The sequence below is a fragment of the Sprattus sprattus genome, assembly GCF_963457725.1.
Source record: "Sprattus sprattus genome assembly, chromosome: 8".
In the NCBI taxonomy this organism is placed as follows: Eukaryota; Metazoa; Chordata; class Actinopteri; order Clupeiformes; family Clupeidae; genus Sprattus; species Sprattus sprattus.
In genome coordinates, this window is record NC_137927.1 from 12,163,494 (window position 1) to 12,178,493 (window position 15,000).

Here is a 15,000-nt window from a genome sequence, read left to right on the forward strand (position 1 = left end):
AGGCAACGCACCACATGGCAAGAGAGGGGGAAGCTGGTGGTGGTGTGGGTGGTGGTGATGACATCACTTCCTGTGAATGACATGCAAAACCCGGGAGCAGCAGCTGTAAAATGACAGGACAGCAACCTTCGGGGGCCAAACAGAGCAGTGTGTTTGTGTGTGTGTGTGTGTTTGTGTGTGAGAGAGAGAGCGAGAGAGAGAGAAAAAGAGAACTATGACCACACATTGGAGGTGTGGGATGGATGGTATAGCAATGTTACACCTCCGGTTCCTTCCTTAGATACACATTAACACACACACACACACACACAGAGAAGCCAGTGTGGAGGCCAGCGCAACATAGACATACACACACACAAACACACACATAAACAATCATTCGCCTGACAAACTCTCTTGGGCCCTATGAAATCCGTTTTATTTTTTGCTAGATTCTGTGTTTTCATTGTTTAAGATTTGGGTTTTATCAATTTGATTGTCATCCCATCCTATGTCCAATCAATAAATGTACTCAGGACATAGGCTACTGTGCTTCTACACACATGTTCTATGTGTCTAGATCCAGGTTGTTATAGGGTAGGGAGTGTATGGTAGCAGTTATTTCGCATGTATTTGTGTGTGTGTGTGTGTGTGTGTGTGTGTGTGTGTGTGTGTGTGTGTGTGTGTGTGTGTGTGTGTGTGAGTGTATGTGTCTGTGTGTTTGTGTGTTTGTATGTGTGTAAAGGAGACAGTGAGAAGAAGCATGTGACTCTTGTTGAATCCAATTTCACAGGCTGCTGAGAGAGGCCTGTGGGCTGTTTCCCACTGAGATGACCGCAGACGCCATCCTACCTCCACCATCCTCACTGCCGCCTCCTCTTCAGGAGCTGAGCTGCTCCTCCAGCCAGTAGTGTGACATCATCTCACCCCTCCTCAGCCCCCACACTACAGAGTGCATTTAGCACAGACACAGGCAGTGTGAGATGGTGTGTGTTACACGGGTACCATGGGCTGAGGGCCCAGCTCACTAGACTGGTCTGCCAGGTCAGGGAATAGGGGCAGTGCAGACATGAAGCCAGTGGATACAGCTACAGGCATAAATGCTAAGACTCAGAGATTACTAAGAAGTCAGCTACAGGCCTAATGCAACAGTGCCCCCGTCTCTGGAGGTAATAGATTTAATTGAAAGAAATGAAATTATTCTCAAAACTGCTCATAACAAACAGAATTAACAGACTGAATGAGAAATAAACAGAGAAATTCAATACTCAAAACTCAACTCAATAAAGAAATATTTTTAAAGGAGTAGAAGCAACTCCTAAATAGGTTTTGAAATTATTTTAAAAAGTAGAAGCAACTAATGGTATATTTTCTGCAAGCTTTTGACATAGTCATTTAGTTTGCATATAGTGGGTAAGTCTTTGCTAATGATAAATGCATCAATTAGACAACAATCCCAAATAATCAAGCTATCTTATACTGTACTAAGGGAGGTGCACACCTCTGCTATTGCAAAAACTCCTAATCTGATATTAGCTTAGGGCAAACAGTCTTCTGTTATCGAGGGGGCCTTCCATCTATTTTAAGATGGGACACCTTTACTGTTGTTGGTTGAACCCGAGCTGCGGCTAAAGCGCTTCTGTGGTGAGTCGAATCCTAACCTCAGCCAAGGCTTGGACCATTGATGGGCACAGCACGGCGGTTGTGTTGGTTGTTTGTAAAGTGGTCAAAAGGAATCCCTGCTTTTTGTTTGTGTCCTGAGGCTATAAGAGGTTAAAGACGTGACCACTGCTTCCCCCTCGTGTAGTGTTGCTCGCTTGCTTATGCATGCACAAGCACACTCTCGCATGCTCTATCATGCAGATTAAAGTGTTTTATAAGGCCACCCAGTGGATACTTCAGTACAGTCAACGCATTACACACTCGCCACCCTCGGAGGACCACACACATGAACGAAAAACAGAACAAGGAAAATAAAAAGAATGGAAGACAGAGAGAAAAGAAAGAAAGAACGAGAGAGGGAAAGAGAAAGAGACACCTGTTGGCCATTCCTTAAAGCAGAATTTAAACGCCAGACCTCAATTCCCACTAACTATGCCCTACAGGCCTCCCTAGATCACCCTTAAATACTCAGCATCCACTTTCCAAACTCCACATTTAAGTTTAACACAAGGCTCCATTAAAAATGCAACACAGTCTTGAAACACATACAAATATGTGTTCTAACGTTATGGCAACTTCAATATTAAATTCTTCTAATGAATATCTGAAACAAATTGGTTCTTTGACATTTACATCTTGACACACCATTTATTTAAAAGACTAAGGGGCACTAAGACCTCTATGCAATCAAAACTTTAATTTAATGCACACCACACTTAGCACACTTAGCACACTGAGCACATAATATGAAACATGAACCCAGAGTGCCATGGGAGCAAACAATTATTTGTGGAGAGTGCAATGTGTTTATTTTGAAATAATGAACGTCCAGCTGTAACCCTCACTCATAGCAACCCTGCGTTGCTTAGAGACAATATTCACAATTTATTAGGCTACATTAAAATGAATGTCCATGCCGGCACAAGGCAGAATCACTGATGGATTTCCAATCAGATGACACTGCTTGTGTCAGCAGTTGTCCACAGTTACTGTCAGTAGGTCTATTTTAATGCACAGCTCAGTCTGTCAGGATCTCAACCGCACGTCATTCATAGCGAGGGTTCTCTCCTCTGCTAGCTGCTGAGCCTGGCTTCAACGTCAGCCTGCTACAGTCTTACAGTCTCAGCTCTGAATCCCTCAGATTCATTTTCTGGTACACACTCAACGTTTACAAGAACACTCCACATTCAAACACGGTAATGTTACGTCACCAAATTCATCCTACTTCCTGATGAGAGAGAGAGAGAGCGGGGGGGGGGGGGGTGGAGTCGAATTAGGGGATGATCAAAAAGGGAGCTTGTAATGTGATGTGTGTATGTGTGTGTGTGTGTGTGTGTGTGTCTCTTTGTGTGTGTCTCTGTGCGTGTGTATAGCAATGTTCTTGTAAACACAAATTAATAGGGGGGATCTGTAAACATCATGATCACCACCCATTGATATTTAATTAGCGCTCAACATCAAGGCCCTGAATTTTCTTTACTGAGCCACTGATTCCAATCTTTCCATCTGGCACACACTCCCCACCCCTTCTCTCTTATACACGCACAGGAAGCTTTTCCGTTGGTCATCTTCTGTTGGCTTCTCAAGTTGGTTCCTATCACAAGTTCTAGTTCATTAACTTCGGTTGGCTTCTCAAGTTGGTTCCTATCACAAGTTCTAGTTTATTAACTTTGCCTCCAGGCCTGTGGCAATTAGGGAATCATGACCAATTAATATTTACAAAGCCTACACACTTCTGGGCTCACGCTCCGTGTCACCTTGTGATCAAAATGAGAGCTTGTGTGTGACCATGCTGGAATGTTAACGCGATTTTTCCTCCCCTGGCTGGCACCTGAACATCCTTGGTTTCTACGTGTGATATGTTCCCTTAACATTCTACCACACATTTGTTTTTTGACTGGTGACACACTGTACTATACCTCAGGGGTACCCATGTTCCCTTTACGTTCTGCTGTTAAAAATGACACTATGTACTATACCTCAGGCCTCACAATTAAGTGTTCCTATACATTCCCATACATCAAGACTTCTGCCGCTGTGAATGCTACAGAGGGGAAGGGGGGGAACTCTGATACAACTCATTGTGTGTAATTCAGTGTACTTCATGCTAGCAAACCTGAAGGTGGCACTACAGCAGACACTGGTTGAATTTAATGTTGGGAACAATTCTAGACATGCCTGCTTGACTGTAATGAGAAGTGCACCTGAGGATGCTGGAGAGTGTTAATATAGGGATGACGGTGTGGCAAAGATGGGAGTCAGATTAGGGAGGGGTGGGGGGAGGGGGGGGGATTTGTGATGAATGAATATGGGGCATGCTCAGGCAATGCTCAACCTAATACCCATTATTTAGGGCGAGATGGTATCTTTAACAGAGTGCAGATCGCCTAGCTGTAATAAGAGATGAGAGTTTGCCTGATGTGACATGTGTACACACACACACGCTCGCGAAACACCCACTCTTGCAAATGTCTGTGAGTGAGGCCAAAGCGCCAGTTTTGTTTTTGCAGTGGTATTCCAATAGGGAAGACCTAGAGAGAATTAGCATGGAGATGATCTATTAGCATAGAGAGCATTAGCAGGGAGATGACTGGTGGTAATGTAGGAGTGAGTGAGAAAATCCTCCTCATCCTGAACAATAAACGACACCTGGGTCACCCACCCACCCGGCACACTCTGACCTCTGCCCCCATGTCCACCAGGTCTCCAGCCTCCAGACTCCAGACTCCAACATCACCATTTGGTCTATGTGATAGACAATTTTGATGACATAGTGATTCAATAGCTCTGGGTATTTGGGGTTATTAATGTGTGTGCTCCATGGCCTGTTTACAATTTTACAATTTAAACTATGGGCTTAATTAGATGCATCCATCTAATGCTAGGCTTCGACACAGCAAAACACCTCTCAAATTTGCTTTCCACTTTTTGGTCTGGGGGTGCTTTTAGGCTATCCTGTTAATAGCAAGTGTGGTTGTGGCGCAGTGCATAGCCAGCATGCTACCTAGCAGTTAGCCTGTCAGCTAGTTTGACTGCTTCAATGAACATCAACAGTGGTCTATTTGCCCTGAATAAGTTCATGTAATGTGTAACAATCTGTGTTGATGTAGACACTAATGTTTACCCAGACAACTTTTAATCGTATAATTAACTATGTAGCCTTAAGTCTCCGCCATCTTGGTTAAACTTTATTTGCTTCTCCTCCTCTCTAGAAACGTCTGCATCACACATTCACACGTGGATCTGATTGGTTCTCACATGGTTCTCATTTGTATAAAGTTAGGGATTTTGCTTTGCCCACTTCGCTCTGATTTTGCCAACCCACACACTTCACGCCGCCAAATGTCATTTCGCCTGACATCGCTGCAAGTTAGGGGCTCTCGCCGCTTTATCACTGCTATTCGCTTCCTGTGTGAATGGGGCTTAAAGCTTACTGTGTGATTCAGGTAGTACAATCCCTATTTGACGTCCCTGCTGACCTTGGGACTTGCTTCTAAAATGTTGTGCTTTACAAAATAACACATGGAAACAATTTTCTGGACTGTTTTATAGCTGCAGCGGCTAACAGCTGTGTTTATATGCAAACAAATAAGATGGAGCTAACAGCGACAGCAATATGCACCCCCTCAGTCTGACATTTCATTGCTTGGTGCCACAGCAATAGCTTTTTTAAACAATATCTTAAAACAAAAACAGCATACGCATGATATGCTGCATGCTTATTCAGCAGTCTGATCCTCTGAATCTGAGATGACAAGAATGCGAAACACGTCGAGAGGGAGGAGTGAGATGAAGGAGGGTTGAGTAACAGAGGAGTGTCTTTCTCCTGATTACACTGTAATTCAGCAGGTATGTGACAGGGAGAGGCCCATGTTTTGTCCTACAGCTCTGCTATCAGCTGCAATGACCTTTGCTAGGTTAACACCCCCCCCCCCCCCTCTCTCTCTCTCTGACACGCGCACACACACAAACACACACACACACACACACACACACACACACACACACACACACACACACACACACACACACACACACACACACACACACACAGTTAGCTCTCTGTGGCATCCAGTTTCATCTGTTCCACACTCACCCACAGTCTTTATTCCTTCCACCTACTTTGCTGATCCTGCTCGCCTCCTGCTTAAAGCCCCCTGAATATGTCAAAGTTCACCCTTCACGGTCGGGGGATTACCCCCTCACTGATAAATAATGCATCTCCTAGTGCCTAGCAAGCTGATGTGCTTACTCCTCTCTGTTTCGCTCTCTCTTTCTCTCTCTCTCTCTCTCTCTCTCTCTCTCTCTCTCTCTCAATCTCTCTTATGGCACCTTGGCCTCTGACTGCTCCTCTGGCCCCTGGTCTGACTGCAATCTGCCCTCTGGCCCGTTTCATTGTGGCTCCACACCCTGGGCCCATCGCCTGCTACCCTCTCTCATGGCCTCTGGGTCAGGGTGTTCCCCTCTCTCTCTCACTCACTCTCCCGTCCCTCACCCGTCCCTGAGTGCTACAGCTGCCTGGGGACCTTTCTCTCTCCTCCGTGGATCACCTGCAGAAGAATGCAGGGTGTGTGTGTCTGTTTATACTCACAGGACACACACACACACAGGCACACATACACAGAGAGAGAGAGAGAGAGAGAGAGAGCTCAGGCTGAGATAATGAGTCTTTCAGGAGGTTAGCTGCGCTGCAGCAGGGAGCTCACACAGGGGGAGAAGACTGCATTAATATTTCATGAGAGAAAAGCTGGGCGGTGCACACTTGGGTTCCTGCTATGCTATGAAACCTCCCCTGAGCAACATGAACACCGCTATTGCCACACACACACACACACACACACAGACACACACACACACACACACACACACACACACACACACACACACAGACACACACAGACACAGACACACACACACACACACACACACACACACACACACACACCTCTTCTTACTCGCTCGCTATTGCTATCTCCCGCTTTCTCACGCACAGACGCGTTAACGTCTCACCGCCAATTCATCAAGCTTAATCAAACCATCACACCAACCCGTCTCGCCTCCCACATACAGACACACACACACCCACACCCACTTGAAACCACATTTAATTTCAGCAACACAAATCTCTAAGAGGGGAACCATGAGGGGAAAGGGAACAGTCCCTACCTCCTCTTCAGTGTCTGCCCAGATGGAACACAAGCAGGACAGCTAACAACACACACACACACACACATACACCAGCGCACACGCACACCCACACCCACAGATCAGTGTGAAGCTTTTTACTCAGTCCCAGATCTCAGTTTAGGACACAGCTATGCACAGGAAGTTCACAGGAGTGCTCTGGTATCATTACAATTAGCATTAGCAAGCAGTTTTGGCTGCCAACCAAGCACCCTGACCCAGAGGCCTGGCAGGCCAAGGGTCTACCCCAAATACCCACACTGAGCAAGGGTCAGGTGGGCAGAACAAGGCCTTTAGAAAAGGTCCAGCCCACGATAATAGATATACTTCTTAAAATGCGTTTTTATCAGAAGCATGATTGCACCACAAACCTTTATTTAAATAGTAGAAACAAAGTATGTGGCTATAAGACATGGATTTTACCACTTAAATCATTCCTGACAACATTCTCAAGCAAAAGCAGGAAGAGTGACAGATGGAATAAAAGATCTGGCTTGTCAAGGGACTAAATCATCCAGGCTTATTCCACAGGGAGGTTTTGTGTTTATAATTTCACTACCACGTCCTACCTGTAGCTCAACCAATCGAGCAGGTTGCTTCCACCTACCCGCTCGACAGGTCTGCTAGATCACTTGAATAGATCTTATTGTTTGTGTTTCATTTATTGCTGAAGTATTTGGGTCAGTTAGATAGCTAATCCAGTAACTCCGGGCTGACTGGCTGAAAGCTATAGTTTTTCTAACCTACTTTACACTGCATGCCAGGCCAATTCTTTTCTTTTCAAAACATGATCTCAGGTCATAATTGCTTCATGATAGCATCGGAAAGAAAGCCTGTGCCTGCACCAAGTTTCTCTCTGACTGATCTACACATAATTGTTGTCTTTTTACTTCAAATCAAATATAGGTCAAATCTTGTCGGTGTGAAATATAGCTTAATTTTCCCTCTTTCTGTAGAAGCCGGGCTTAGCCTATTACAACAAAGTCTTTTTTTGGATCATGGATCAATCTTACTTCACACAGACCTTTCTGACCCATGTGTGTTCACCACCAAGGAAAGTCTCTGGTCTCTGGCTGTTCTCTATCCTCAAACATCTGGAAACTCAAAAGCCTCCGCTCTCTTTCACACACCTGCAGTAAGGCAGCATATTACACACCCCTCCTCACACAGTAACAGCGAGGGGTAGGGGGTGGGGGCAGTGTCCATGATGTGTTCCAGCCAATTCCCTGGCATAGATCTTATAAAATCATTCATCATGATAGCGAACAGCATCATCCGCTGGCTGCGGCTCGGCTGCTGAATACCAAACAGGGCTGTTCTTTTGTCTGAGCAGGAGGATGGGGCTTAAGACGAACCTGATGCTATTCCCATTGCAGCCAGCCAGCCAGCCAGCCAGCCTCTACCTGCCTCGGGGCCCAATCAGGGAAGAACTCATATTTCCCCTGCTCGTCCCCTCGGGGGGTGCCTAATAACGCTATATCTGCACAGACGCTGGGTAATGCACTTATAATAACACCGCAGCGAGTCTTCAGTGTCTGACTCCGGGCGAAAAAGAAAACCCTGACACTTTTACACTTGGTGTCCTCTGGCCCGGCCCGGCCTCTGCCTCTACAGGCGGAGGACAGTCAAGTCAAGCTGTAAGTACAGCAAGCAAATACGGACCTGAGCTCCAGCCCCTCTGGCAAGGGTTTAAAACTCAATGTATGCATGGCAACTTTCAAAGGTACACAGTGATCTTCAGGGTGGAAACCTGTAGCCATTCAACACAACACCGCTAACATAGTTGTGTTACTGTGAGATTCTACTGCAGTTGTATGCTATGCTATGCTAGTGTTAAAATATCCTGCGATTCTGCGATCATGTCCTCATATCAATTCTTTTTTGCTTCATCACAATTATCAGATATGGGTCTAATGGGTTTATTTTTCCTAGTAGCTTCCAAAATAAAGATACAATAAAAAAAGACCTGAAAGAGCACAATGACACTAGGCTCTACTGATATTTCTCATGAACCAGGTGATCTTACTGTGCCCTAAACAAGCGATACCTACAGCCTTCCAATGACAAAAACATGGCAGAAGAGCAGCCAAAGGCTAGCGAAACCTGCAGACCAGCATAACTCCTCGTAAACACAACCACGGTACACAAGCATGGCAGCACCCTAGCGCCACAGGCATTAGCCTACCTGTGCCACAAACCAAGACTGCTGCGAACACAGAGGCAGTTGCGCTTACCCGATTTTGGCCTTCTGCTTGTTGGGCTTTCCGGACGAGACGATGCGGGCCTTTTTGGAGGCCTTCTGCTTTGACCGGGCCTTGGTCGAAGAGCTGCGGTGGGCCCGGTGCTCGGACGAGCCGGGCTGGAACGAGTCAGGGCTCAAGACGCGCGGGATGTTCTTCTCGCCGCGCTCACGCGCCTTGGCGATGGCCTCAGAGATGATCCGGTTGGCCTTCTCTTGCTTGTCGTCCGAGTCCATCGCCTGCTGAGCCTGGGCCTGAGCCTGTGCCTGGGCCTGTGCCTGGGCCTGCTGTTGCTGCAGCTGCAGCTGCTGTTGCCGCTTCTGGGCCCGCCGCTCGGAGGCAGAGGAATACGAAGACGAAGACGAGGATGAGGAAGACGAGCCGCTCTTCATCTGTGGGCTGAGGACCCGCACCTGACTGCTGGGACCATTAGTGTTCTTGGGAGGCTGTGGGAGAAGGAGGAGGAAGAGAGAGAAACCTTTAAAATGGTGAACAAGCACTGGCAGATTGACACGATCGAGATTATTACTAGCTTCATTTCCAACGTGGCTGTGCTGATGTGCACACATTACAACCAGAACCATTGAGTCTTTCAGGGAGGGAAATAAGGATTTTTTTTTTACTCTTCAGACTGGATAGGATTAGTGTATGGAACCCATTTGGCATTTACCCACAGCTTTGAGAAAATGAAGATTAGGACAATCTAATGACACAGAGGACCATCTCTAACTCAAAAACATCATCAGCAATCCTTCAGAAGGCCAGCGAAGAACAGAGACAGTCTTCATGAGCGTGTTGAGTTTCATAATGTAATGCGCTTGCCTGCTGTCACATGCAACAGTGTGCATGAGAGGCCACAGATCCAAGTATATAAGAGCTGCAAGATACACCAGATTATGAAACAGACTGATTACCATCTCTCTATCCCTCTCCATCATTCTCTCTCTCTCCTTTTTTTCCCTCTCTCTTTTTTTATTCAAGGCCGTTGGCCATTTGCATGCTCATCTTAGGTGAGGAAGTAAATTTAACTGCATAAAAATAAATGTGGAGATGGGACGTGCCTCAGGTCCCTCATTTAACACTGCGCCCTCTTCTTTTTATAACACACACACACACACACACACACACACACACACACACACACACACACACACACACACACACACACACACACACATACACACACACACACACATACACACACACACAGAACAGGCTGTGGCACCCATCTCTACCTATCACCTCTCTCTCTCTCTCTCTCTCCCTCTCTTTCTCTGTCTCTCTCTCTCTCTCTGACACGTTGAGGGGTGAACTCTGTATCTTGGTGGCCCCTAACACTTTTTTCAGCGTCAGCTAGACAAAAATTCCGAGGCACAATCGGAGACGGAGGGAGCCCGGTGGCCAACGACATGAATTATACACACAGCCCTTGCTACGTGATAATATGTGAATTATACATGAACATGCGCTGAGTTCGACACAGAAGACACACAGAAGACCCAGACACACACTCACGCTTTGACAGAAATAGGCCCTAAGCTAACAGGCAACATGTAGGGCATAAACACCACGGCAGGATCTCAAAATGGTGTGGAGGTTGTAAAGAGGCATGTATGCGTGAGTTGTGTGTGTGTGTGTGTGTGTGTGTGTGTGTGTGTGTGTGTGTGTATGTGTGAGTGTGTGTGTGTGTGTTTATGCTCGGGCCCAGTTGCCTTCCTGGACGAGAAAAATAAAAAGGGAATTATCTCGAACCAGAAACAAAAAAGGGGGGGGGATGGGCGTGCGGAAGGGAGGGAGGGAGAGAGGGAATAAATAGCAATTCATTTTGAAGATAAACAACAGCAGGCTGTTTCACGTGAGCATGGAGGAGTGTGTGCGTGCGTACGTGTGTGTTGTGTGTGTGAAGCTCCGTCCGAGTCTATTACAGAAAATGATTGGCCCGGGCTGGAATGTCCTCTTTTAATCCATTTTATGCCTTCTCAAAAAATTGCACGGAATAACATGCAAAATAAAGAGACAGAACGGAATGGAAAAAAGGAGATGCTAAAGAAATGGGAGGAGAGAGGCTGGGAATGGGGTGGAGGGGGGCACAGGGCAGTAGGGAAAGTGTGTTTGTATGAGAGACAGAGAGAGAGAGAGAGAGAGAGAAAATGAGAAAGAAGGATAGAGAGAGAAAAAGATGAGATGAGGTAAAATGCAGCAAAGCGAGAGCACTGCAGCTGTGTAATACATCTATAAATAACTAAAATTACAGGCTGCCAGCACTGCAGTGATTTCAATCTCTTCCCTAGCCCGCTCGCACTCGCGCTCCCACGGAAAACACTCGCAGACTATAACAGCACACCGACGCCGGGAAGAGCCTGTTCCACGAGTCCAAAGACCCATTCGCTCTCTCACTCTCTGACTGATGGACTCCACTCATGTGACATACACTCACACACACACACACACACACACACACACACACTGACAACACAAACACACACCGCGCCTGCTGCACCAGATCACACAGCCACCAAGCGAGAGGGGGAGGGGGGGCGTAGAGAGGAATGAGAGCGAGAAAAAGAGAGAGAGAGAGAGAGAGAGAGAGAGAGAGAGAGAGACGGGAATGATCAGGCGAGAGGGGGGAGGGAGAAGGGAAGAAAAAACGTCAGGAATTACAGCGGGGGGGGGGGGGGCGGGGGGCAGCGTACAGCTTCGCATGCCACCTTTAAGCCTAGGCAAATAAAAAGACAGAAGAAAGGAGAAAAACATGAGGCAGAGAACGGGGAGAGGAAAAACGCAACCAAAGCCAGCAAACTCAAGATGGCGGCAGTGGTGGCTGCAGCATGAGTGTGTGTGTGTGTGTGTGTGTGTGAGAGAGAGTGTCGGGGGAGGGGGAGGGCTGCTCAGTTCCTGCCGTTTCGGCCCCTCCTCCCTTCCTCTCCCGGCTCTCTCCACTCGGCGCGGCTCACTTACCCTTCCTCTTGGCCTCTTCACCGTAGACATGTTTTTTTTCCCTTCCTGTCCTCTCGTTCGTTTTTTTTCCTCTTCCCCCACTCTCTCTCTTGCTCCCTCCAGCCAGCCGCCTAACAAAAGCCTTGCCCTTTCTCTGTTTTTTTAAAATCTCTCTCTCTCTCCACTTGCTCGCCGTGTCTCCCTCCCTCTCTCGCTCTTCCGCTCTCTTCCGCGAGCACTCAGTCCGTCCGTTCCCCCCTCCCTCCCCCTCCCTCTCTCTCTCTCTATCTCTCTCCCTCTCTCGCCTCAGAACGCGGTGGTTAGCGGCTGGTGGCGGCGACAGCAGCAGCGGTGGCAGTCTCCTTCACCTCCTCCCCCCGAGCGGGAGCATTGGGAGGGGGAAAGGGAGGCTGACGTGAGAGGCAGGAGCGGCAGCGGCTCACTCGCTTTACTGGTAGGCTCGAGATCCGAGGTGCGTGGCACGGCCCGTCCAGGAAGCACGGCGCATGCTGCCTCCTCTCTCTCTCTCTCTCTCACGCGCGCGCTCTCTCTCGTTCTCTCTCTCCCTCACGGGGCAAAACAGGCACAGACTCGCTCAGCCACCACTCTCCTCCCTTCTCATTGATTCTCCTTCCCTCAATCTCTCTCTCTCTTCTTTGCCGTTTGTCCGCTAGAGCAATCGCTCTCGTGCGTGTGTTCTTTTTTCGCTGGTTCGGCGTGTCTCTCTCTCTCTCCCCCCTTCTCTCCTTCGCACCCACTTCTGCTTCCTCTCACATCCCCGGATAGAAGAAGGTAAGGACTACTACTCCTCCTCAAAAACAGAAAATTGCTTTTGTTGCTGTCGTCGTTTTTTCTCTTTGCCCGTGTTTTCCCTTCTTTTCCACTTGTTTTTCTCTTCCGCCTCTTCCCTCGTTCCCCTCCCCTCTCCCTAGCTGGGGCGCGTGCGGCGGCGGGCTCGAGGCTCAGGCGGAGTGGTGGAAAATGAAAGCACAAAGCAGCAAAATGCATCAGCATGAATATTAGAGATGTCGTTAAAATCCGGACTCGTTTTTCTCTCTCTCTCTCTCTCTCACTTGCTCGCTCACTCACTCACTCGCTCTCTCTCGCTCCCTCGCTCTCTCTCTTGCTTGCTCACCCATACTCTCTCGCTCTCTCTTTGTGAGGAAGTAGGCCAGCAGATGGTGCTAGCAGTTATTACATTAACTTTCACAAACTTAACCCCACATGTTCTGGATTTCTCCGAGCTCGCGCAGATTTATTTGCGACCGCTGCGCTGAGCCTTTTCTCTCCTCCTGTGCCTTTTTGTTTCTTAAAATATAAATATTAAATAAATGAACTATTAAAGAAATAACTTCCTGATTATGTTTTGTTTTTTCCCCCATTATAATCCTGTTGCTAACGCCGTCTGTGATAATAATGACACACTAGGAGGTGATGCAGGACAGGGCACAGGGAGGTAAAGAGAGAGAGAGAGAGAGAGAGAGAGAGCAACGTGTTGGCAGATAGAGGGCAGGCTCCTGGGTCTGGTGAGGACACCACCACCAGCACCAGCACCAGCACCGCCACCAGCACTGAGTGGATGGCCAAAGAGGGAGCACGAGAGCAGAGAGCAGAGAGGAGAGAGGGAGAGGAAGGGGAGGAAGAGAGCTGACAGTCTCACCCTCTGACACACTGGATGGGAGTGTGAAAGCTGCCAGAGCGTGTTTCCAGGAAGCGGCACATGCCGAGCGGAACAGACGAGGAGAGATGCCGGGGGTGTGTGTGTGAGGCTGTGGAAGAGGGAGTGTCTGAGTGTGTGTGTGTGTGTGGGTGAAAGGGGGCCTCCCGTCTGGTCTGAATGTGACGAAAGGGACATGTGCGCCCACTGGCACATGGTGTAGGGGTACACCAAACACCCACACACACTTAGTCAAACACACATTCAGTCACACACACACACACACACACACTCACATCAAACACCCACACACACTCAGGAGCGTACACACACACACACACACACACACACACACACACACACACACACACACACACACACACACACATTCACACACACTCACAGCAAACACCCACACAAACTCAGTCACACAAACCACCAATCCACACTACCTGAAGGAAACTGCTCAGTAAAAAAGGATGTTCTTACAAAGCAGCCTTTCCCTAGAAGCACAGGAGAAAACCCTACATGCTTTTTTCTATAATTTCTATTGAACCAGACTGACTGTCACACTGCCAGGTAAAAGTCACCACAGGAGGCTTTCTACTGCACTATGGGAAAAACCCCACAAACACATGACAACAACTTTGATTAGATCATATTCTAGTGGTAATTGACACAGTGCTTTTGAGTAATTTCTAGCATGACTTTCTTTTGATGATTTCAGTTTTACGGCGGTCACAAAATCGGGTTTCACAATCAAGTTTTCCCGTCGGCTACCAAAATGTAACAGTACCCCGTCACACATGCTATCAGAAATGATCAAACCCAAAGAAAAGATGCATAATGATATGAAGATTGTAAGTTTATTTGCTTACTCGATTATATATGTATATTTGGGCTAGTCTTATGAATTTCAGCCAACCAAAATCTGAAGAATGCCATCCCTAAAGGCTACTAGGGGTTTAGAAATATTTTTTCAGACATTTAATATAGTCAGATTTTAATCAATTCAGTCAGACTAACAGAGAAATAGAGAAATACCAAAAAAACATGAAACGTGGAACCTTCCTACGGAGATAATAAGCATTCATCCACTGGCTCAGAGAGGCTGTGTGAGAAGGGGAAAGCAGGCGGTGTGATATGGTGCCTGTCTTTAGTGCAGTGACACCCCCTCTGCTTCCCTCCCCTCCCTCCCTACCTCCCTCCCTCCCAGGCCCCGCACACATGGCCCTGAGCCCACCAGGCAGGAACACAACGCAACGCAGCGCAGCGCAGCTTGGACCGGATTCCACTGTATCAGCCAAAACACACACACACACAGACACACACACACACACA

At 47.6% G+C, this 15,000-nt stretch overlaps 1 protein-coding gene across 4 annotated transcripts in view; it reads right to left on the bottom strand.

Moving 5' to 3' along the window:
* Positions 1 to 15,000, bottom strand: part of chd9 (chromodomain helicase DNA binding protein 9) — an 84,178-nt gene that overhangs the window by 40,308 nt on the left and 28,870 nt on the right. For 3 of the 4 annotated variants that reach the window (XM_080843679.1, XM_080843680.1, XM_080843682.1), the window contains one exon: positions 9,060 to 9,511. In XM_080843679.1, coding sequence (XP_080699805.1) covers positions 9,060 to 9,511 — 452 coding nt within the window. Of the gene's footprint in view, positions 1 to 9,059; positions 9,512 to 12,023; positions 13,081 to 15,000 lie in introns of those variants that run through there. The other variant, XM_080843681.1, reaches the window with a different exon arrangement.